The sequence below is a fragment of the Podarcis tiliguerta genome (assembly GCF_965153285.1).
Source record: "Podarcis tiliguerta genome assembly, chromosome: 1".
In the NCBI taxonomy this organism is placed as follows: domain Eukaryota; kingdom Metazoa; phylum Chordata; class Lepidosauria; order Squamata; family Lacertidae; genus Podarcis; species Podarcis tiliguerta.
In genome coordinates this window covers 60,197,607-60,222,271 of record NC_139534.1, presented here as the reverse complement: position 1 = coordinate 60,222,271, position 24,665 = coordinate 60,197,607, and the positions used below count along the sequence as shown (strand labels likewise).

Genomic DNA, 24,665 nt, shown 5'->3' with positions numbered 1-24,665 from the left:
CCAGCATAGATCTGCTCCTGTCAGGAACTCCCAAGACAAAAACAAGAGACAGAACCTTAGCAAAGAAATAAGAACTTATGTAATCATTACATTGGCAATAGACCTCCCCCACAAACCTTCCATTCCCCAAACACTAAAATGAAGTGCTAACATTCTGCCTTGTGAGATTGTGGTGGTGAAGCTCTATGGCAGGAGTTGTTAACCTGAAGGCCTCTAGATGTTACTGGACCCCCATCTCCCATTGTTCCTGACCATTGGCCATGCTGGCTGGGGCTGATGGGATCCACCAGCATCTTGAGAGCCACATGTTCTCCAGCCCTGCTGTATGGTATCTGAGCATCTTGCAGTCTTCAATATTTAACCCTACAGAGTATCCACCCTGTGATAAATGGAGTTTAACTAACATTTGCAGTGTGGCAGTGCTCAAAGCACACCAGGGAACTGCAAAACACGGAGGAAGAAATTATCTCCACCCACTGGACTCTTACGGTTTAACTGGAACCAACACACTGCTATGTTTTGTCATCTGTTGCTGTTTAACCAGGACCAAGCCTAGCAACTTTGCTGGAACTGGATGAGTGGCTTCTGCTCTTTTTACAGTTTTATGGGAACTGTTTGCACAGACCTTGCCATGTGCAGCATGGGCTCCTGAATGTTATAGCCAGTCCTTGCACTGCACTCATAGAAGACAGCTTTATATTCCTGCAAAAAGAGGGAAAGAAGGCAGAAAGTAACTTCATCAACAATTGTCAGAATCTGCCACTGGAATCACATTTCGCCCCTTTCTTGCTACACCCATTAATATATTCAGGGTTTACCTTCATGAACACTGAAGATACTCTGTCTTCCTAAAGGTTTCTTGCTTTCTAATTCTCAATGAGGTACCTAATTTATGTGAGTCAAAGCTCACTCACATTGAGTTCTTTTCGGTGGGGGCCATTCACAAAACCTTCAAAAGTCCAAGGTAACATTCTAAGGTTTGAATAAGTTTACTGGAAGAATGTTTGCGCAGGAATGCTTGAGGCACAGAGGAAATGCACACATATCCCTGAGCAGCATGAATTTTCCTCCAGGTCCCTACTTCTCAAATAGCAGATTCTCATACTGTACTGTTATATCTGTAAAACACATACATTTACCTCCCGGTGTCACCAATGCTTAACCCTAAACAGGTTTACTCTGAGATTGCAAGGAGACTAGCTTCCAAAGTGATGCCTTATGATCGACTTTTCCCAAGGCAGATCCTCTACTTTGAAATATTCATTCACTTCCTTCTGTATAGAACCATCCTAGAAAATATTTTCATGCTCAGAACAACTCCCTTAAGTATTTCCAACTATTATCATCAGTTATGGAAGATGCCATCAAGTTTGTTAGCAGTGAAGGAGATTGGTGTAAGGAGGAAAGGGAAATACAGAGAACCAGACCTTTGCCAGCCTTTCCCCCTCAGCCCTGGGGACTTTGGGTTCCTCTTTGTCTGCTGTATCCATTTTGTTTCCAACAAGAAATATCACTGCACCATCTTCAATTCCATCCTGAAGAAAAGAAGCCATAAGACATTGCTCAATGAAGCGTGTGCTCATAATTAAGGAGAGAGAGGCTAATTCCTACACTCGAGTATAAGGGTACTTAGAGAACACTTGACCATTTTCAGTTTACACAATAGCTAAGCAAGGTTCTAGAACCTAGTTAAATGGTGATCCATAAAGCTTATGATTATTAGAATAACTTACATAGTGCCTTTCATTTTGAGAAGAAATATTAAGGTGGTTCAATCCGATTTGTGCTCTTAGGGATCTGAATAATTTGCATGTTCTGAATAAGGGACATTGGGGATAAACCTATCATATTTTTTATTTAAAGAAGAGTCAAGTTAATACCTTGCCTCAATATTTTTTGGCATGCTTCAACTATAATTAAAGTCAATACTTGAGTATTGTTAAGGTTAGGCTACCTGCCAGGCAGAAAAGGCTCAATTTAAGGAAAGATTATTTTGCTAGCACCCTTCTCTTTCTCTATTAGCTCTCTCCTTTACTCAGGTTAGAGCCAACAGGGATTCCTCCTCAACCTTTCTCCAGAGAGACGAATAGGCTAACTGCACAGCCACACATGCTCCCTCTGCCCTAAAGCTCCACAAGATTTCCAGCTCTCATCACCACAAGTTTGTTGCCCTGTTATCAAGACTCCTTGGGCCAGAGTGTTGCTGTAAGGAGGACCATACTTGAATGGCTTGAATGGGGTGTGTCCACACACAGACACCATTTGCTAGTACCGCAGTATATAAAAAAAAGAGGTATGAACAGTAAAGACCAGGTTATCTGTGCTCCCTTCCATGTTTATTCTGACCTGGATACAACTCATCCAGTTTCGGACCGCCATGAAGGAGCACTCTGCTGTGACGTCATACATGACCAGGATGCCATCCACTCTTCGGAAATACTGCTTGGTAATACTCTGGAATCTAATGCCAAACAAAATCTGAGAACCTTAAATGCATTTGTATCTTGGCAGACATTCCACTACTCCTAACTGAACCTAGATATGGACTCCCTCTGTGTGGCCTTCTTATTGCTAACAGCTCAAAACGGAGGCCTGCCTCCACTTACAAAATGGAGTATGGAGCACATTCCAGTCGTTTCCTTTGGAAGGCTGAGGCCTCCATAGAAGCAGCCTGGAAGAATCGAGGATTTCCAACTGGGTAAAGGTATTGGGTTACATGCTGACAACAGCTTCCCAAGCAGTGCTTGTGCCAAAACAGGAGGTATCACAAAGGAAAAGTTTTGAGAAGGCCCATAACCCAATAGCGGAGTGTTTCTTTGCAGGGAGAAGTTCCTAGGTTCAATTTCTGGCATGTTTCTCATTTCATTTCCTTTTAAAGAGCAGACATCTACTTGAAACTCTGGGTAGCTACTGACAGACAAGAGTAGACCAGGGCCCCCCCAATGTGATGACTGAGTGCATCTACAATAACCTTTTCCCCTGTTGAAATTAGACTTGCATTTGATTGCAACCAATATAATAGGTTGTGGTGTGTGCCCACAACAGTTTCACCAGTTTGAAATGTTCCCAGAGGCTGAGAAAAGGTTGACAACTCCTGTCATAGGCAATACTCAGCTAGCTATGCAAATAGTGTGTCCTGGCAAAAGGCAGCTTCCTGTGTACCTCCTAGCATTGAGGTTTGGCACCACTGCAGTTGGTCTTGTGCAACGGTTGCTGTGTCATCTGGACTGATCCTGCTGTTTCTCTCCCCCCTCCCACCAGCAGCAAAGAGCACAAGGAACGGAACAGTCCTAAGGGTCTTGGATAGAAGCCAGGAGCACAATTTTAGCAAGCCTCTCATCAGTGGAAGTACTACAGCCGCTGGCATGACTGTCATAAAGCACCCTTAACTTGGAAGAGGTGCACCCATAAGAAGGACCCTTGTGTCCACTTTGGAGATAGAGAAGATTCTGCTTTTAAACAAGAGTGGAGAAAACAGGTTTTAAAAAAGAAAGACTGTCTCAATGGCATGAGCCTGCATTTGACACTCATTGTCATCTGTCAAACATCAAGGTTGTTTTTCTTCCTGGCTTATTCCTATCTTGCTGAATCACAGCAACAGCTAATGAGTCTCCACAAAGTTTTTAACTGCAGTGGATAGCTGCAAAACGAATGTAAATATTCCTCTACACACATTTTTGAGCAGGGTTGCTACTCTCCCTTTAAATAATTATTTAGTTGAAAGGTAGGATATAACCACTTAGGCGAAGAAGGGTCTGGATGTCAACCCGGGTTGTCCCCATTGCATTTCCTGTAGAGTTGTGTGTCTCTACTCCTCCCCCTTCTCTCAGCTGCTTAGAGTGTGCCATTTCAGAAAAGTAGGTGGAAAGATACACGTTGAATTCTAACCCCCTCCCCCCACAAAAAATCTCACAGCAAGTAGAAAGTTAGCATGCCAGCGAGAAAGGAGGCTAGAGTATGGTTACCAGATTTTTTTCAATGAATCCGGGGACACTTTTTTTTTAAGCTGAGTAGCAACAAGGAGTCAGTAGTGGGGATTGTGAGGCAAAAGACCCTGGGCCCAAGGACACATGCATATTGTATAAAGGTGCAAAGCCCTTCTTTCGCACCCTGTGAAACATAAATGTGCAGAGTTTTTAAGAAACTGGGCAACGGCCAGCTGCCCACAACTCCCAAGCCTCCCCCATCAGTCAAAACAAAGGGGGAAGGAGATCTGTACAGTCGGACGTCCCCGGTTCTCCTTCAGTAGTGGCGGTGGAAGTGGCAGTCAGCAGCCCGGAGCCAGCCTGGTAGCGCAGTTGGCTCTGGCTGGCTTCAGGAGCTGCTCGCTGCCATGGCGCCTGCCATTTTTCCTCGCCAGAAGTCCCCATATGATGTGTTGTGCACAAGACACATCATATGGGGACTACCAGCAAAGAAAAATGGCAGGTGCCACGGCAGCAAGCAGCTCCTGAAGCCAGCCAGAGCCAACTGCGCTACCAGGCTGGCTCCAGACTGCTGAATGCCACTGCCACGTTTCCCGGGGACAGATTTGCAAATCGGGGGACATTCCGGGGACAGAATTTGTCCAGGGACAGATTTGCAAATCCGGGAACTGTCTCCGGGAACCAGGGACGTCTGGTAACCCTACGCTAGAGGGCTTGTCTAAACATGAGAAACAAATGTGTGTAAGAGAACAGCAGTTTCATAAGGGGGAACTTTGGAGGAAATAAGAAGAAGCACGCAACCTTTTGCCTTGCCCACTTCTTGGGTCCAAAACATTTCCTCAAGCTGCTTCTCCCCTGACCCCCCACCCCCACCCCTCTGCTTCAAATTGCTCTCTCCCCAAGAGAAGTTTTGTTTTAAATGCCCACTCATACCCTGGTCATCAGGACTTGCTACACATGTTTGTGTGCAGCATACAGTACTTCCATTTATATAAAGAAAACTGTAAGTGGCCAGATTCCAAGAGTCTTGCATGCAAAAGAAAAGTACTGGATATGTGAAGTTTTACACTAGGTCAGTTATTGCTGTTAGTGTTCAAGAACATCTGGACATTTTGGAAGAAGGTTCAAGTCTCCTCATACAGTGGTGCCTCGCAAGACGAAATTAATTCGTTCTGCGAGTTTTTTCGTTCTGCGAGTTTTTTCGTCTTGCGAAGCACCGCTGTGTATTGACGGTTTCCCATAGGAATGCATTGCCGGTTTTAAAAAAAAGGTGCAAGACGTTCCATCTTGCGAAGCAAGCTCATAGGGAAATCCGTCTTGCGAAGCAACTCAGAAAACGAAAAACTCTTTCGTCTTGCGAGTTTTTCGTCTTCCGAGGCATTCGTCTTGCGAGGTACCACTGTATTCAGTATCACTGCGTGCTTTTAGGGCTCTTTACTGATCTAAATTGCACAAAATCCTTTACCTTTCCTGCCCAGCTGTATCCCATAGCTGCAAAACCACCTGTGTGTTGTCAACCATCAAGCTCTTCACCTGGTAATCAACGCCTGCAGGAGAAACAAGAGGAGTCTAAGGCCAGGATAGCACAGTGGGCAGAGCTGGACTTTGAATCTGGGAGTCCAGGTTAAGCGTGTCTGCTTGACTCCTTTTGTGACTTTGGGCTTGGGATGGGGCACCCTTGGCCGCAGTTCCCAGCAGTTAAAGGGGGGCAGTGAACTCCTTCGCAGTACTGTTGCGTAGAAGGCACCACGAAAAGTCTGTAAAGCATAATCACAAAGTAAAAGTGCTATAGAAAGCAGTAGACAGTCAGGGCTGGGGGGAAATGGGTTGGCTTGCAAACAGGTTCATTATTTTTAGAGTGGGCTGTGGGTTATTTTCTTGTCTGCTTGGAAAGCACGTGCAGCATCTGGTATGCTACTGCAATTTGAAGTTAAAAGTCTTTCCAATGGCCATTAGTTAGTAGGGATTTGAGAGTTGATGCCTTTAAAGGTTCTTAAGGCACTAAGACAGAAAGTAGCCACCATTTGCTCTTATCACCATCCCTCCACCAGTCATCTCATCCATCCCCTACCCCTCCACTACCTGCCACAGAGCAAAGTTAAGAGTCCCATGATCACAGCAGCAAAGGAGTAGACTTGTCCAAGAGGCCTGGTGAAAGAACAGACTACATGCACCCTGCCATTGCGCCTTTTAGAGCATCAAAATATGTATAAACCTTGCCTCTGACTGATTGGTTGTGATTTGAATTAGTCAGATCTTAGCACTTAGCTTGTCCTTATCCATCTGTAACTATTCCAAAAAACCCATTAAAAAAATCCTCAATGTTAGTTGGCCTTAAACATTATACTGCTAAAGGAATACATAGTGTGGAATGTCCATGGGGAATATTGCCATGTTTACAGTAGTACTGAGAAGGGGGATGTGTAGTTCACAAATATTTCTGCTGCACATGGCACAAGCCTCACTTAAGCACTTCTTAAATTCCCTTATGCCTCTCCTTTCTGAAGTTTGGGAGCCTCAGTTACCAATAGTTGAGCTGATCCCAGCCAGGAATCTATTGTAGCAGAAGTGATGGATGAAGGTGCTCTTGCCAACTCCGGAATTACCAAGAAACACTACTTTGAAGACACGGTCGGGAGAAGAACTAGCTGGCTCCAATATCTGGATGTAAAAGCCATTATCAAGGTAAGAATGAAAAGGAAGAAGAAAAGTTTATAGAGCTAGGGTACAATTTGTATTTAAAACATGTTAAGGAACAGACAGTGGGAACACTAGTATGAGCAAATTTATACCCATGTTCATATCTGCACAACCAGTTGCATAGACTGAGGCTATGTTCAGATATTATCCCTGCTTCTCACTGCCTAGAAAGCATCTGCATAAAGATCAGGAGTAATACTCAAGCTCACATGGTCCAGCAATTTTAACCTCCCAGTATCAGGGAGATAATGTATTTAAATAAATGTGGGGTCTCCTAATCCAGTCATTCATGTCTCCCCTATAGTGAAGTGATGGCCTCTTCCCCATCTCACCGGGAGTACAAAATATCTGTACAGAGCCTGTGACTATTCACCTAGCTGAAACAATTTTCAGACTGTACCATATGGGAGGAAGCAAAGACTGAAGAGCAATTTTTAAAATATCTGTCTGCTTTGCAACATTTGGCCCTGAATAGATACAGGAGATAAAGAAAAATTTCCAAAGGTTTTGCTGATAGATTTTCTTGTTTTTCTCCTTAGCATTTCTGTTCAGTGTCACTTCAAAATTAGAAAATATAATTGCTACCAGGAATATAATATGCATATTAGTGCGGGAAGCTAATTGTCATGTCCCTGGCCCTAAACGATTCTTGGAAGATTGAATCAATTGAGGCTGTAGCTGCTATACTGCTTGCTGAAGGACAGAACGAGGCTACCAATTCTGAACCCAGGGGTGATGGTTGTCAACCTGTGGACCCTAAACGCAGGGAACTTCATGGCTACTCCCATGAGCCTGATTCACGCAAGGAACCAAGTACATCCCATTCCACAATGCCTGCTACTGTCAGATGCAGAAGGACTCATCTCCAGGCCAGGAGGTCCTCGTTTTAAAAAGTCACAGGCAGGGAAGTAGACAGGAGAGGTAGGTAACCTGGGCTATAGGAGTTATAAGGTTGCAGCCAAGCTTCAGCTTTTTCCTGAGCAAGTTGCTCACTTGGAGCTCTCCAAGGTACTGAAATGCCACTCTTCCTTCCTATACCCCAGCGTGACCTGTGGACTTCAACTTGAAGTCAGGATGGGCCATTTAGTATACACAAAAAAGCCCACAAATGATTCAAGATTCAATGACAACAAAAAGACAATACATAAGGTTAGTATTCCCCACCCCCCGCCAGCTAGACTCACCACAGTTTCATTACCAATGGGCAGCCTTCTTGGTGATAAATGAAGATAATTAGGTCTGTTGGTCTTTTCTCTCTGGACTGTACTGGTCTTCATCAGAGACTTTGGCTTCCCAACATTTCCTGCTGTTTCCTGCCTCTCTGTTTTCCTAAGAACCGCATATTCCTCCACAGATGAATTGATTCCTCTTCCCTGCTTCAAACTGGCAGTGTTGGTCAGGAAGAGTTTACAGTTTTTCTCTTCCAAATAAAAATCTTTTGGCAGGACAAGAGGAGTACTTCCTGGAGCAAGCTGCCTGTGCCAAGGCACACAAACGATGGGAAGAAATGTCCAAAAGCATCAGCACAATCAACATCAGCATTCACAGAAAACCTACCCACACTTTCATGTAACGTCAGCACTGATGAGGACAGGAAACCGACAGTCTTTAAATGTGAGGAGGGAGGAGAGGAGCAGCAGGTACCGGTATATCAATGGGTTCCAGAATCCTTAAGGCATATCCACACTACAAATGTATGCTGGTTTTTAAATTAGTTTTGCCTCTTGGGGCTCCACTAGATGGGACACTGAGAATTATACTTTTGGAGGGGCTCCAAGAAGTGTCAACACCCACAGAAATGAATGCATGAACAAAACAAATGAACAATTAACATGTGGAGGTGTGGACAGGGCCAGAGGCAATGCTCATAATTTTTGGCAAACTACCTTGATTATCCAATATGCCTATCTAGTTGTGCTCTATATTTACATATTACCATCCCAAAGGAGGCCAGAGCTGCTTACATAGTTCAGAAATGTGTGAAATAACTTTGCTTATGGTGTTCTGTCCCTCCTCTCTAAATGCATGCAATGTAGGAAACTTGAGGGTGTGTATATGTTGAATCTCCTTGTTATCAAAATTAGACTCACCCCCCACCCACCCACCTACACAGTCTCATTCAGTCACCAGTGCCCCACAGTCCCAAGTTCATCAAAGGGCAATTCCCCAAGGACACCCATTGCCTCAACCTTAGTTCAGTTGAAGAGGAGAAAGGGAGAGAACAGTGTGACCCAACAGACCGACTGTGGTGACTACAGACCGACAGCATGCAGTGGGACACAACACAACATATTCAGCTCTGACCGTTTGACTGGCTTCTCCTCCACTAGGTATTTGCCTAGCGCTGACCCCTTCTTCAAGAGGGGTCTTTTGCTTTCAAGTGCCTGAAAATTAGAGAGAGTACCTGTCATCTAGGTAAATTAAGAAAAAACAACCACCATGTCACTTTGGGAGCTGCCATTTTGTGGCTGATGAGATATTAAAAGGTTTTTCAGTTTTGGGTTTGGCATACAGAAAGTACTCAACTTACTTCAGTACCCCACTTGTTATTTATATTTAAAATTTAAATTCCAATAACAAAGAATGCATTCTCAGGATGAAAGTACAATTTCCCAGCTTTAAAATGCATCCCAGAGATGTAACAGTTCTGCACCCTGCTTCCAAAGTTGTGTGGATCGCTCACAACAGATTAATCATAATGGGACATTTATTGTGCTGAATACGGTTTAGAATGATGAATCGAAAATTATTCATAAATCTATCAGTTGTTTCATTCAAGTGGGTTTTACTGTGTGCTTTGGGCAGACTCAGAACCCAGTCTTAACCATCTGATTGGACCTCTAAATGGTCTGTCATAATACAGCCATACAAAAGAAACACTTTACGCAATGGAACATGAGCACGAAAGAGGCAATTGTTTCCTGGCTGTTTCTCTAGCTCTTGCCAGTTTTTATTGGCTCAGTGTAACATTGGCATTTAAAAACAGATGATAAAGAAATATTGCATTGCAATGACAGAACACACAAGCATGAAATATTTGATGAGAACGATAACAGGGTGAATGGCATTTTATTATGGAAGTCTGGATCACAGGCTCACATTCCAACAACAGCATGAATTTTGCAGTATTTTGTCATCACAATATTTGTCATAAACACATACCAAAGACACATATACTGTAACTAGACCTGTGAATGAATGGGTTGTACCTGGAGACCGGTTCCTAGACTTCTGGAAGGTGCATGCAGGTTTCTCATTAAGGGACACACAAAGGACCAGATTGTACATGGCACGCAACTCCCTCCAAAACTTGTGGATGTAAGGACTTGGGGAAACTAAGTTTCCATTCATAACACACAGCGGTACAACAAAGCGCAGTACAAAATGCAGAAGCTCAAGGCACGATGTTTCCAAATATCAATTTCAAAACTTCAGAATGTTTAGGGTGGTAATCCGGATTAATGAACTACTGGGGACCTGAAGGGATTGGCAGAGGAAAAGAAGATGCAAGGAGCCGAGTAGTCCTCTGCAGCCTTGGAACTTGTAAAGGTATCAGCAGAGTTTCCACACTGTGCTTCAACTGTCCTAGTTTTGCACAGTATCTCAGGGCCTTACTAGAGTAAACGTTGGAAAACTCTTTTGAAATGCTTTTAGAAGCAATTGTGAGCAAATTAGACTAGGACTGGAGTGCCTGATTGCTTGGTCCAATCTGAGAACTCAGATGTGCCCCTTGCAATCTCTTCAAAAGGATGAGGCAGGGGGCAAATCACCTGCTGGATCAATGTCTTAGCTGCACTTCGCCATGCAAGGCACCTGCTGTGCCTTTTAACTCTTGTCTTGCCTATGTATACTGTGCTGACTGAAGCGTTAAAGATTTTGGCAGAAACCAAAATCACAAGTTCAAGCTCTTCATCCACTCGGACATTTCCTCCCATTTAAGTGTGCATGGATCCACTCAGATCTCTCCCATGCTTCGTTTAGTTTGGCCTTCTCCCTCACAGTGCCAAATGATTTCCAGTGCTGGCATTTATGCATAAACAGTCTTGGCATATTTAGAAGATTTTAATACTTCACTATTGCAAGGTCTCCCTGTTATACGTTGAAGCAGACTTGGAAATATGTCTTGCAGCGCTGGCAAACTGTCATAAACATGCAGGCAATAACAAGCCAGATATCTCTCCTACGGAACGATGCACTCATAAACTCTGGCAACCTGATTGGTCCATCATTATGTCACAGTGAATGAAGACTGGTACTGACTACCAACCAGGAATCTCTAGCTAAAAAACAGTACAGTTGCAAATCTAATGGCAACAGAAACATCAAGCTAGGAAGGCCCTTCAGGCTTTAAAACCAAAAACCTCACCAGATCTACATTATGCCAGTATACCCCAAGTGTGCACTGGAGTTTGTGCTCTTCTCTATCTTAGAAAAGCAACAGCGTGCAGATGTTCCAACAGACAGACACAAGCATTGAGGTCGGACAAAAGAGAAATATACGAAGGGCCCATCGTCAAGAGGCTTCAAGACAGGAAGTTGCTGATGCATCAGCAGACTTCTTTTCACCTTGATAATTCTCTTTGATGGTAGAAAATGCCTTCTAGAAACACCATGCTTTTTTTAACTAAGGCAAACAGATATATTTTGTTTTTTCCTATTCTACTGCGCACTCTTGCAATGGAAAGATTGCTGCAAATTGCAGTTAGTATGAGCAGATATCAAGTGTGTGTTTGTGTGTGTGTGTGTGTGTGTGTGGCTGTGTGTGGCTGTGTGTGCATATATAGTTGACAGGAACATAATGCAACATATTTTTTCCACTAGAAAAATTAGAACTCAACTTCCTTCATTCCAGTCCCTCCAGCATAGCTGTAGTTGGTACATCTTGATACAAGACTGAGGTTCAGAAAAAAAGGGGGAATGTTTAAAAAAATAGAAACAAATAAGGATCCTTTTTTTCCCATTAACTGAAGGTTTATATTTTACTTCAAGTCTGATGTGCTAACTCTAACCCATGCAACTTGCCTTTATGCAAGCACAGTCCACAGTATTATATTATTTGCTTCTGCACTAAACCAGTTCTTTAAATCTGCAGAATGACTGTATGCAGATCAAAAGCTTGCTCTTTTTGAATTCCCACATCAGATGCAATCTGCATGAAGAGTGGTGGGTGCCTTTCTTCCCAGCATCCAACCAAACCTCCATCTCATTAATATTTACTTTTCAAATACGATCAGACAACAAAAGCCATTGTAGCTTGCCTGGAGCCCATATTCCACTAGAGAAAAAAGATAGCAGACTGTCAAAGGGACAATCCAGCGGCTACTTTGACATGTGAAGAAAAACCAATTTATGTCCATATGAAGTCTCTCCACGTCCCTCCATGCCATACTGTAAATTGCTTTCAATGCGACCCCACTCAAGAGTTCTAAAACGTATCCCATGGTGCACCATGAAAGGGATGCTCTTCAAAAAAGACATTAAAGTGCCAAATGGGATCTGAGAACTCACTGCATTGCTCTCTCTGAACTGCAACTGCAGAAGACAGTTTCTCCCTGTTGCTTCTGCTGCATTTAATGATCTCATTGAGACTATGGAGATCACATGCCCCCAGATTTATCTGGAGATGCAGCCACAAGCCTAGTAATCAGAAAGATGAGTCGTGGGACAGCCGGAGAGCCAGCCCACTCATAAGGCAAGGTAAAGAAGCCACCTCTGGTGGTGGAAACACAAAAGGTGGTGCCCCACCAGCTCTCCGCCTGCCCCACCACTTCCACTGCAGCTGGAACGCTCCCTTCTAGGCGAGTGGGAGGGGAGAGGCCTGCAGAAAAGCTTTGTAGAACAGCTCACACTTGCTCAGCTTTGCAGTTGCTCTCTCTCCACTCCTAGGTAAGCAAGGCTTCAGTGGGGAGGCAGCAGCAGTGTGTGTTGGGGAGGGACACCTCGTTTCACCCTCAGATGGCAAAACAGGATGGGCCACCCATGGACAGACAGACAGGTGCACAGGTGTTTGCACAATCATACCCAAAGATTAGAACATTGCACTGGAAACTTCCCTCTCCTTTTTACACAAAAACATACATAGCAGCTTCAATAAAAACATCCACCCTACGCTTGTACAACACTAAAGACTAGATAGCTGATCAGCATACGCCCCCCCCCCCCCTTATACTTCATTCCTGCCCTGCATTTGTGAAGCAGGGAAATCAGCAGCAAGAGGTCTTTTGGCTCATCTTCACATTTTGGTTGTCTGCCTCGCTGGTCTACGATCAAATCTACTAAGTGGTATGTTTCATGGACATTGCATCTCTCCTACCAAAAACAAACTGCCCAGGGATGGAAAAGGCCCATTCCAGGAGCAGGCCAAAGTAAGAGGCAGAAACAGACAAAAAGACATCTTGTTTTCAGTCTCTTAATTGTGGGCTGCATGACAATGGAAGCCTAGAAGGATACAGGCACAAGGTGATATAGCAGAAGAACTATACGCTGGAATGAGGCAAGGCGGTTCCAGAGATGAATTCCAGACTACTCTGCAGAATGGTGGTGGTGGGAAGAGAAAGAACGTAACTGGGCCTTCTCCAGGCTAGATGGCAATGGCTCAGCCTTAAAACATGGACGTTCAGCTACGGTTCCTCTGAATGGAAGCCTTAGTGTACAAAGTTCAAAATGTGCAAAAGATTTTCTCCCCCTCCAGGTTGGAGGGACACCCAACTGTAAACGCTTTATTGTAGAGTCAGGAGCCAGCAGTCCTTATTGCCCACTTTGTAATTGCCTGGTTTAAAAATGCGCAGCTCTCTCTTAAAAATAATAATAATAAGTCCACATGCAGGCACTACAGGGTTTCTCAGTCAATGCCCCCCCTGTAAATGAAATGACCCCAAGTGATGGCAACAACAGCAAGCTGCAAAGGGGAGGCGACGGGGGATTAGAATTTTCTTTCTCAGACTAACCAGCTTCTTGGCTTCAAAGGCATCTCTCTCGTCTCGCAGCTTCTTGTTCATCTCCCTGCTCCAAAGGAAAGAAAGACACACAGAGGTAAGCGGTGGCAGTTGCTCTACACATACTGTGGTAGGGAACTAGCAATCCTCAAAGAGAAGCGAGAAAGGGGAAGAGACCACTCCTTTTCGCAACCACAAATCCCCATTCAGGTTTCACAGAAGCTTCCTGTGGCCTAAATCTTCACTGCAGAAATGGCTTTGGTGCTGCTCTCAGACATTATTTTAGCACCATCTATTGCCACTGGGGACCTGAATCACCCAAAGCACTGTACAGCTTGCTGCTTAGGTCAAGTGGCAGCCCTGTGGGTCTGGCCAATTCCGCTGGTTTATTTGAATAGCTGACATAACACCAAGGAGCTTTTTTATTCTATACCTCCCTATACACATGAACAAGCCCTCAAGGCCCCACCTTTACCTGAGCAGTTCCAGTTGTCGCAGGAGGCTTTTCTTTTCTTTCTGCATATTCTTAGAGACTCTGAATACATCCCTAGATTTAAAAAGGGAAGGGGAGGGGTTAATGTTTTAAGGCTTACAAGTTTTGTCCTGTGCAAACGTTGATAATATGACCCAAATGCCAAAGCTGCTGGCAGCAATCGAGGGCAGAGGGTGGACTAATTAAATTAACACTGGGTTAGTAGCTGACTCCCATTCTTGCTCTCCATGACTTGCTGGTGCAAAACATCATTCTCTTGGTTTCCAAGAGAAATTCCAGCTGAGGACCAAATTTACATGTACCCTTTTTGCACCCTCCACACTGCTCTGCTCCCCAATCACTCCACCTCCCAAAGTAGCCTTTCCTGTTAAAAATGAGCCATTAGTCTATGTTTGCATACAGTTCAAAATAATAGTAAGAAGATTGTCAACTGTGCATACTGCATATTTAAGTTAAAATGCCTACATCAGCTCTAGATTTTTTAAATTATTATTACTAAAAACAACACCACCGTACCATTTGGGACTTTGTATCTGAGAAGAAAAGGTAGCAGAAGATCTACCTACTGGGATCTAATTGTTCTGCAGACGTTACGTCCAAATTCTTATCCCGGTTTATAACTGAAGTCATGTTTTGGCCAATTCAGTATTAGAAAGTAGATTTACTCTTCAATAAAGCAAAAGGTTGCCCAATTTGCAGTGACATCATACATTTTGAACAGTAATCTGACTGATTGCTGTGGAGATCAGTGTTATTGTTTGCCACATTGTTTGTCCTCAGACTGGTAGGAGCCATGGTTTTGACAATACAAGATTTGGATTGACCTTTTATGGTGAATTGCTGTGGGGCTTGCTTTCCAAGCCATTTCTATCATGGTCTTCTAGGAAACGTAACCAGGAAAATGATTTTTATCTCTAGTTTATACAGAGCAGGGATAGCCAATGCGCTACCTTCCAGGTATCATTGGACTCCACCTCCCATCATCCCTGATCATTGTCCATGCTGACTGGGGCTGATGGGAACTGGAGTCCAAGAACATCTAAATGGCACAACATAAGCTACCCCTGACAGAGAGAAAAGAAATCATGTTACTATCTCAAGGCCACATAGGAAGTAGATTTGTGGAAGAGAATAAAAACATCGTGCATGTTCTAATCCTTTAACTCAGTCCTGGAAGCTAGAAAGTGTTCGTACTTACAGACCCCCTTTAATTTTATTTCATAAAAATAATGTAACACTTGATTGTAAAACAACAACAACAACCTCAAGGTGGTTATCTACATATCTGGGTAAGGCTTGCCTAAACAAAAACACTTTTAGCAGGCACTGAAAAGAGAACAGTGAAGGGACCTGTCTGATGTCAATAGTCAGAGAGTTCAAAAATGTAGGTGCTGCCACACCAAAAGATCAATTTTTTACAAATGCAGACCAGGTATTATGTGGCGCCTGAAAATAGAGCCAGTACTGCAGTTTGCAGTAGCCAAAAATTATTGCTATTCATTTCTACATTCTGTTGTCCCACTGATTAACTAATTAACGTAAACCAGCATTACACAGCAAAAGCAACTGGCACTTTTCATTGCATGTTCTACAGCCCCACCCCAACACACCTGTTTTTCTGTTCCTGCTCTAGCTGGGCTTCTTTCTGCAGCTGTTGCAGGTGACCTCGGGCTACCTCCAGCTCCCATTTGCTTCTCTCCAGTTGGTCCAGGAGATTGTCGTTCAAGATTTTCAGCCTCTCATTTTGCACCCGCATTTCCAGCTGCTCTGAGCTCTGGGACTGTAACTGATGTTCCAGCTAAAAATATGTAAGAAATCAAGATGAACAGATCTGAAAAGCCAAAAGTACAAAGGCATCAGTAGCCAGTGTCTGCAAGCAGCTTTGAGCTGTAGGGCAGGCAGAATAAGAATATGTTAAATTAAAAAAAAGTTGTACAAAGGAAAACAGAAAGCAGAGCAATACATCTGTGGGGTTTTTTAGCTGCAATGCATTTAAGTACATTAATAACGATAACATGTTAAGGACCTGAACCAATGGATTTAAGTTACTAGGAAGGAAATTCCAACTAAACACCAGGAAGAACTTTCTCACAGTAAGGACTGTTTGACGGTGGAAGCGATTCCCTTGGAAGGTGGTGAATTGGAGGTTTATAAGCTGAGGTTGGGGGGCCATCTGTCATGGATGCTGTAGCTGAGATTCCTGCACTGCAGGGGTACAGTAATTACCATGGTATCAATACCCCAAAGACCTAATCTATATGCCTGTTGGTCACATGAGTGGGTAACCTCAGAGTCATAGAATTGAAGAGTTGGAAGGGACCCTGAACTGAGAAAACCCATATGGGGGAATTCTTAATCTCCTCTCTGTTGTTTTGCCCCAACGTAACTGCTCTTTAGTTTTTAAACAACCCAGAGCAAATACTGACACTGGACTTACCCAAACTGCACCAATAACGCAAATTACACAGTGTTATCTCTCAGCCGCATTCCTATAAGAGGATATTATGGCACGATGATAACGTCATGTGCAAACAGAGCAGATGGCCTTCCTTGGGTTGGTGGAGGTGGAGTCACCTGTGTGGAGCTAAAACATGAATGGGGCTGGCATCACATACTAAGGTTGTGGGCCTTGGAGGTTAAAGGAGGACACTGTGTGTTTTGCAAGTGTACAGATGAATCTAAAGGTGCAGAAAAGGACAAGCCAAATTATTGGTGAACTGGAGCAACTCCTCTATGAGAAGAGGTTACAATGCTCAGGGTTTTTTAGCTTGTCAGGGAAAGGACAGTGGTTGTGGTGGGGTCATGACGCAAGATGTTTCATATGATGCACAGCACGGAGAAAGAGAATATAATTTCCCCCTCCCTCATAGATCACCAGACTCCAACATCATTCAGGGAAACTGAAGGGTGGGAGAGTCAAGGCAGCCAGAAAAGAAGTTCTTCTTCACAAAGTGCAAGGTTGAACTATGGAATTCACTCCAACGAGAAGTGGTGGTGGTGACCATTAAAAGGGAATTAGACAAACTCCTGGAGGATAAAGCTATAAATGGCTAATGGCTACTAGACATGATGACCGTGTGTGTGTGTGTGCGCGCGCGCGCGCACGCGCGCGCAGAGCAGTGTTTCCCAAACTTGGGTCTCCAGCTGTTTTTGGTCTACAATTCCCCTCATCCCTGACCACTGGTCCTGCTAGCTAGGGATGATGGGAATTGTAGTCCCAAACCAGCCAGAGACCCAAGTTTGGGAAACATTAGTGTAGAGCATGTATTAGAGTCAGTATGTGTCTCTGTATACCAGTTGCTGGGGAATACACGCGAAGGAGAGTGTTACACTCCTATCCTGCTTGTGGGCTTCCCATACTGGACTGGAGAGGCCTTTGGCCTGATCTGGCAGGGGCTCTTATTGCATTCCTACAAGTCCCTTAAGCCACTGAAGAATAAGGTTGGAGAGAGAAAATAATCACAGGCAGCTCCTACACTGGGCCAAGGAGCCACTCCGAAAAATTACTTGCTCTCCACCTTACAGGGCACAGCCTCCCCGACAGCTGATGCATACAGGATTTGAGTTTTTCCTCCTTGAGCGCACCTAGTCTGTCTGGTGCTGATGGGTGGTGGGGAGGTGAACAGTGAGAAGAATTCCTCTTCCCTAAAGTAGCTTATATACTGGGGGGCACCCGCATATGTCTACTCATCACTTCAGGGCTTCCCATGATTTGCAGAAGTGAAACAGCTGGTCACAGCGGAGTATGCAATGCTGTCTCTTTCCCTACAATGAAGGCTTTTGGCACTGGTTTTTCTTGTAACACCAACAGGAACCAGCAGGAGCTGGAGCTCTCAGGCACAGGAGCCCAAATCCAGCTCTAGCCCTGTACATGTGTAAGAAGCAATGACTTTGGTGTCAAAAGACACCACCAGCCAGTTCAACGGGACCTGTGTAGACAATGCGGAGGGTAAAATCCAAATCCAAGCAAAGGAAACAAGGGTCACCCCCCTCCAAGTCACCTTCTTCTGGTGGTATAGCATCTTCTCAAATTCTTGTTCTTTGCTCTGCAGCTCTTTCTGAAGCAAGCTGCTCTTCTCATGCTTCACTGATCCCTGCAAAAAGCAGATAAATTGGTGCTCTTCCTTTTTTTTTTTTCACTCCAACGTCCAGCATAAAAATAAATCTCCAGCACTTTGCAAGGATGTGGCTCACTGATTTAGCAACTGAGCTCAGTGTCCAGCTCAGGCATCCTGAGAGTGAAGGAATGAGGTGTTTACCTGGCTCAGCAGCCGCTCCCTTTCTGCTTTGATTTGTTGCTCCATTTCTTCATAAAGGCACCTGATTTCACGGTCATGGTCTACCTCCCTCCTAAAAGCACAGAGCAAGAGGGATGAAATGCAAGGAACAGATACAGCGTAAAGACAAAGTGGGAAGCAGTGGGGGGGGGGGGAGAGGGAATTACCTCTCCACTTTGAGAGAAAATAAATACGTCTCAGCTAAGGTAAGATGTGCTGTCTCACTTTTCAGGAATTTGAGTACAGTATTGATATGGAAGGGACGTGGGTGGCGCTGTGGGTTAAACCACAGAGCCTAGGGCTTGCTGATCAGAAGGTTGGCGGTTCGAATCCCTGCAATGGGGTGAGCTCCTGTTGCTCGGTCCCTGCTCCTGCCAACCTAGCAGTTTGAAAGCACAAAGTGCAAGTAGATAAATAGGTACTGCTCTGGCGGGAAGGTAAACAGTGTTTCCATGCGCTGCTCTGGTTCGCCAGAAGCAGCTTAGTCATGCTGGCCACATGACCCAGAAGCTGTACACCGGCTCCCTCGGCCAATAAAGCGAGATGAGCGCTGCAACCCCAGAGTTGTTTGCAACTCAATGGTCAGGGGTCCATTGATATGGTAATCCTCTGGCACTAGGGGGCGCCTGAAAGGTTTAAAAAACTACACATTGAGAACATTTTCTCAAGGAACTTTTGCAACCCGACTGCTTATGCTGCTTAAGGTTAGACTAAGGCTGTGTACACATTACCAGCTTAAAAAGCAGCTAGTCTGTTCTTTTTCCCAATCTGGGCTGAAGCTGGGGAAGGTTTTTTTTTTGGGGGGCGGCATTGTGGGAAGACATATCAAAACACAGTACAGTGGTACCTCGGGTTAAGTACTTAATTTGTTCCAGAGGTTCGTTCTTAACCTGAAACTGTTCTTAACCTGAAGCACCACTTTAGCTAATGGGGCCTCCTGCTGCCGCTGCACGATTTCTGTTCTCATCCTGAAGCAAAGTTCTTAACCTGAAGCACTATTTCTGGATTAGTGGAGTCTATAACCTGAAGCGTATGTAACTTGAAGCATTATGTAACCCGAGGTACCACTGTACTGTATTTCAAAAGCAATGACAGGATAGGTACCAGATGGAAGTGGATTATGGCTAATACTGTGTGTACACCACTTCCTAAACTAGTGGTGGAAGCACATTGGATACAGACAAAATTTTAGTGTGTGCACAGCCTGTTTGTGGCAGGTGTGATTGGATTATAGAGGAAGAAAATATTCATAGAGTAATAGGTCCCGCTGAAGGCATTTGGATACTTCCACCTCCTTCCTTGCATTCACGAATCCTCTTGTGGATGCTGAGAGAAACTTTCCCTCCCACTTCCAGCATCCTAAGACTGCACTGCACTTTCTATGGCGTAGTCACATGCTGTCCAGAAACTGCTTACCGTTTCAACGCCTGCTCAATTGATTCCTTCTCGTGATGTATGTCCCTGACATATGAGGAAATGTGGAAGAGAAATTCTTCAAAACTGGTCAGGAGTTCTGGCTTTTCTTTCCGGAGTTGAGCCCAGAGCTCCTGAACCTCGTTCTGACTGGAGCAAAGACAAACAGTAAAGTTTATCAGCTTGAGAGTGATAGATAAGCATAGTCCTTGCACCAAACAGGCTATAAAGAACTTATTTTAAAGTACTTTATAATTAAGCCTCCAAGTCATCCCTCCCCAAGATGAGAAAATCCAGGAAATAAGAGGTCAAAAGTCCTCATCTTAAAAAGTAAAGATGCGTCTGAAGATGTATACACGGTTGGAGAATCTCTTCCCCCATGTGATTTTGCCCAAGCCTTATTATGCTCCTAATCAACCCATCCCTTTCTACTAGTCCAATGCTACCCATGCTAGTCCCAACATCATCTGGAAGACCACAGGTTCCTCATTCCTGCTGTAGCAGTGCAACCCAGGAAAACATAGCACATGCATTTTAATGAAGAGGACATGATAGATAGAAAGGGTCAAAGCAATGCTTCTGCGAAACAAGTTTCCTAAAGATGGCAACAGCAATCGTAATACAGTGGTACCTTGGTTTACGAACTTAATCCGTTCCGGAAGTCCGTTCTTAAACCAAAGTGTTCTTAAACCAAGGCGTGCTTTCCCATAGCAGCATGGGACTCAATTTACAAATGGAACACACTCAATAGGAAGTGGAACATGTTCTGCTTCCAAGGCAAAGTTCACAAACCAAAACACCTACTTCTGGGTTTGCAGCGTTCTTAATCCAAGTTGTTCATAAATTAAGCTGTTCTTAAACCAAGCTGCCACTGTAATTAACAAGCACAGTTTGGAAAGTTCCAACTTACTCTTCAAAGACCTGGGATGCTTCGAGCTGCTCCAACATGGAGCAAAACCTCTTCTCTTCCTCTTCCTGGTCCAAGTCATCTGACCAGCCTGACTCAAAAGTCTCCTCGTGCCTGGTGCTTCCAGAGCTCTCATACTGCTCAATCCCTATGAACTTGCCTAGTCAGTGGAATGAGAAAAACAAAGGACTATAAGATCTCTCTAATCCCAGGTATGGCTTACATCAGTGTTTGAATTATAATGGGAGAGAGCTTGTGAAATCCACAAGCTCCATATCAGACTCCTTCCACTTTTAACCAAATCAGGGCAACCGTAAAAATTAAAAGAACTGGAACTGGTCCACTTCAGATACAGAACCATGGTTAACTTCTGTAATGAAGGAAGGAAGGTCTTCACATGCTCAAAGGCATTCTGCATTACTCCATGTCACTTACGTTATTTCAAATGTTCCAAGGGTGAGCCGTTCCACTCAAAACAGGTTCAAGGACTGCAACCTGGACTTTAAACAATGCATTTACCATGGAGTTCTATACATGTCTACTCAGAAATGAGCCCCACTTGAATTTAATGGGTCTTACTTCCAGGTAAGTGATCAGGGCCAGATTAATACATGCTGAGGCTCTAAGTTTAAGAGACTTCCATAGTGTTCCCCCCCCCCCAAAATGTGTAACTTCTAACAGAAAGGACAATAAAAACAGAAATAAAAATTAAAGTTTTATATTTGCATATGGATTGGTACATAGGGGAGGATAAAACTAAAAAATAACCATCTGACTAAAACATATATTGCAATAAGATTCTCTTTATAGAAAACGCCTTTAAATTAAAATTCCTTATGGTTTCTTACTTTGCCCTATGAAGACTTTTAATGCACAGCAGCACGATATCTGTTACACTTTAGCACTTACCGTACTAAATGAAAAAGGCAATACAGCGTGAACTGTGTGTGTTCTACACAGCCCTCCCCATCCCATCATTGGTTTGATCCATTAAAGTATGGTTGTTTTAAGAGTTAACCACTCTGGCCTTAGAGACTGGGAACTGGCACAATTGCACAATGTCAATACCGGTTGGTCCAATTCCAGATGTTACCCACTGAGCTTTAGGACAGCACGACATTTACGGCTTGTGCAAAACACACTACAAACATGACTGTTCTAGTTCAAATAAGAGCCTGCCGTTACCTTCTTGCCTAACTCTCCACTCCTGATAGCTTTGATCAGCACTCTTCCTGGAATCTTCGTCAGATTCCTGGAACTGTTGACTTAAAGCTGTTTTCTTAAGGAGAAAAAAGGAACTTGGCTTCTTCTAATCAGCACAGGGCCATAGAAAGTCAGAAAAACTTCTGCTCTCCCTCATGCAGCTCATACTTGGCAAAACAGCTTTGGCTGCACTTTGCTGCAGGTGGATCTCTCTGCGGTGGCTGCTGCACAACGTCTCCACAGGAGCTGCGTGCTTGAGCACTGAACTGGAAGCATTGGAAAGAGCCTTCTCGGCAGAGACAGTGAGTGTACGGCACGATATAGCCCCACCTCAGAATTGCTCACCAATAGGGTGGGTGCACGTTCCACAATCATGCTCTGCAAGCATGAAATGTGGTGCAGTATACAGGAACACGATACTCCAAGAACTGAACTTTTGGAGATAAATCTGAAAGCATGCAGGGCAAAGACCGCCCCAGAAGGTGCACATCATTCACACACACACACACACACACACACACACACGTGTGTGCACCTGCTTTATATCTACCCAAAATAACATTTGCCATGTAGGAGTATTGCACTGGCTTGAATCTGGTCCCTGGGTTTCTATCTCAATACCACAGTTCCTCAATTCTCTGCAGTTGCCTTGGCTGCCTAATATAAACTGCCAGTATTCCAAGGAAGGAAAATATTTATGTTAAGAACACAGGAAGCTGCCTTATACTGAATCAGACTCACTGGTCCATCTAGGTCAGTATTGTCTACACTGACTGGCAGTAGCTCTCCAGGGTTTTCGGCAAGAAACCTCTCCCAGTCCTACCTGGAGATGCTGGGGATTGAATTTGTGGCCCTCTGCATGCAAGGCAGAAACTCTACCATTGAACTAAGGCCATTTCTTCCTATTCTGTCCACTGCCCACATACGTGCTAAGCAACAGTATTTGTCATTTTCTCCATACAGCCACTGAGCTTCACACCCCCTCGTTCCTCTTACCTAGTCCCATACTGAATTCGACTGGCGTGAGATACCCATTATTGTCTTGCTCTAGGCTGTCAAAAACAGATTCTAGTTGTTCGGGAGTGAGAGGAAGTTCACTTTGTAGCCGCTGTGAAGGAGGAGGAAAAAGAAAGGACAGACCATTATAACCACAAGAAAAAACTTCCACTCGTCCTATTTCCCTAGCTCCCTTCACTGTTACTGCCACAAGTGGCCAGATTCAAAGTGTGCAAGTTGCAAATTCTTAATCTGAGCCCAGAGCCAGAAAAAGGTGACCTGAGGAAAGGAGGAATTCCTGACAGGCAAAGAGAAGAGACATTTCTGCTGACCGGACTGCGGGGATGTGAATGCCTTGCATTCAAGGTTGCTGACAAAATGCACTTTCATGACAGAACACCCGTCTTCCCATTCAGAATAGTCACATAATTCAGCTTCTGACGGGACTGCGCCACTTCAAAATGCAAGTGTTGGTTGCAAGATCAATTGTTCAACCATATTAAAAAACAAACCTGCTTGTGAAGGGTGGCCCTACTGTTAGGCAGGATGAGGCAGCTGCCTCAAGGAGCAAATGCTAGGGGACAGCAGTGCCATTCCTTGACTGTCCCTCCTGCATCCCCCTGCCATTCTCCTCCTGCTGCATGGCTGCTCCTGCTCCTGCTCCTGCTCCACCTCCACAAACAAACAAAAACCTTCTAGCTCATGGCTTGCATGCATGGTAGGAGGGAAAGCTTCTACTGAGCATACAGATTGGGCCAGAGGTTGCTGCACCCCCCTCACTACATTGATTTTTTCACCCTTGCCAAACTCAAGTCAATGAGCACTGGAGCTTGTTGAGAGCTCATGCCGTTCTCCATAAGAAGGCAACAGAAGGCCATGAAGTCCAAGCTCATAATAAGGAAAGGAGTAGTGCAAAGACGATGTTTTGGTACAAGACAATATATCTGTGTCCATCAGGACAGATACTGCAAGTGCTTCTGTTAACAGGTGTGTGTACAAAATCTGGCATTACATAATTTATTGCACAACTCACTGGGGAAACCAGCTCTTGCTTAGTAAGCGTGAAACAGGATAAATTCCCTGAGTGACCTCAGGGGCTCAGGAAGCTTTAACAGTTATACAAAAGAAGGGAATTCAGCAGGTGGAAGTTTGCAGGTCAAACTCCACCTGCCAACATTCTTTCTTCTACAGAACTCTTGCAAAGGTGCAAGAAACCTGCCCTCCTTTTTCACCTTGCTACCCTAAACCAAAGATGGGCACAGAGTGAGATCTGGATCTGGTGGTAGATGCCCGAGTGATTTACATTTTTGTTTTGTTTTTAACAAAAGCAATAAAATGGCCCAGGGCCAGCCCAATATATTTTGCAGTCTCAGACAAGGTCAAGCTACCTCCATTCCAGAAGCCAAGTGGACTGGCAGGTGAAAGTTACTCCAACATCAACAAGCGGATAGTGTCCTCCGTGTCACCTGAGACCAATTTGGGAGGAGCAGGACAAGCTCTGCCCTCCAATAGAGGGCAAATGGTGCACTCACTAGCTCCCTCACTAATAAGATGATTTCTTTATAATACATATTGCCTGCCCTTCAATCAGAAGGTTGCAGGGTGAGTCGCAGCAGGTAACAACAGAAAACACTCACAATACAATCAAAACAGCAACAAACATAACATAAGCAACCACCCATAACAATAATTCAAGGACAGGGTTGAACTCCCTCATCCAGCTTCCAATAGAAGTCATCAGCCAAGGGGACCAACACAGTTTCGGCACCATGTCCAGCACATTTGCCACTTGAGGTGAAACAGGAAGTACCGCCC

At 44.3% G+C, this 24,665-nt stretch overlaps 1 protein-coding gene across 7 annotated transcripts in view; it reads right to left on the bottom strand.

The window, feature by feature from the left end:
* Positions 1 to 24,665, bottom strand: part of CRACR2B (calcium release activated channel regulator 2B) — a 42,174-nt gene that overhangs the window by 1,853 nt on the left and 15,656 nt on the right. For all 7 annotated transcript variants that reach the window (XM_083427874.1, XM_083427877.1, XM_083427876.1 and 4 more), the window contains 14 exons: positions 22,851 to 22,962; positions 20,655 to 20,811; positions 19,748 to 19,894; positions 18,314 to 18,404; positions 18,056 to 18,148; positions 15,665 to 15,852; positions 14,037 to 14,108; positions 13,574 to 13,628; positions 7,811 to 8,098; positions 6,452 to 6,587; positions 5,392 to 5,473; positions 2,347 to 2,461; positions 1,428 to 1,535; positions 626 to 702 (listed from right to left, as the gene is read on the bottom strand). In XM_083427874.1, the coding sequence (XP_083284000.1) occupies positions 626 to 702; positions 1,428 to 1,535; positions 2,347 to 2,461; positions 5,392 to 5,473; positions 6,452 to 6,587; positions 7,811 to 8,098; positions 13,574 to 13,628; positions 14,037 to 14,108; positions 15,665 to 15,852; positions 18,056 to 18,148; positions 18,314 to 18,404; positions 19,748 to 19,894; positions 20,655 to 20,811; positions 22,851 to 22,962 (1,721 nt within the window). The remainder of the gene's footprint in view (positions 1 to 625; positions 703 to 1,427; positions 1,536 to 2,346; positions 2,462 to 5,391; positions 5,474 to 6,451; positions 6,588 to 7,810; positions 8,099 to 13,573; positions 13,629 to 14,036; positions 14,109 to 15,664; positions 15,853 to 18,055; positions 18,149 to 18,313; positions 18,405 to 19,747; positions 19,895 to 20,654; positions 20,812 to 22,850; positions 22,963 to 24,665) is intronic.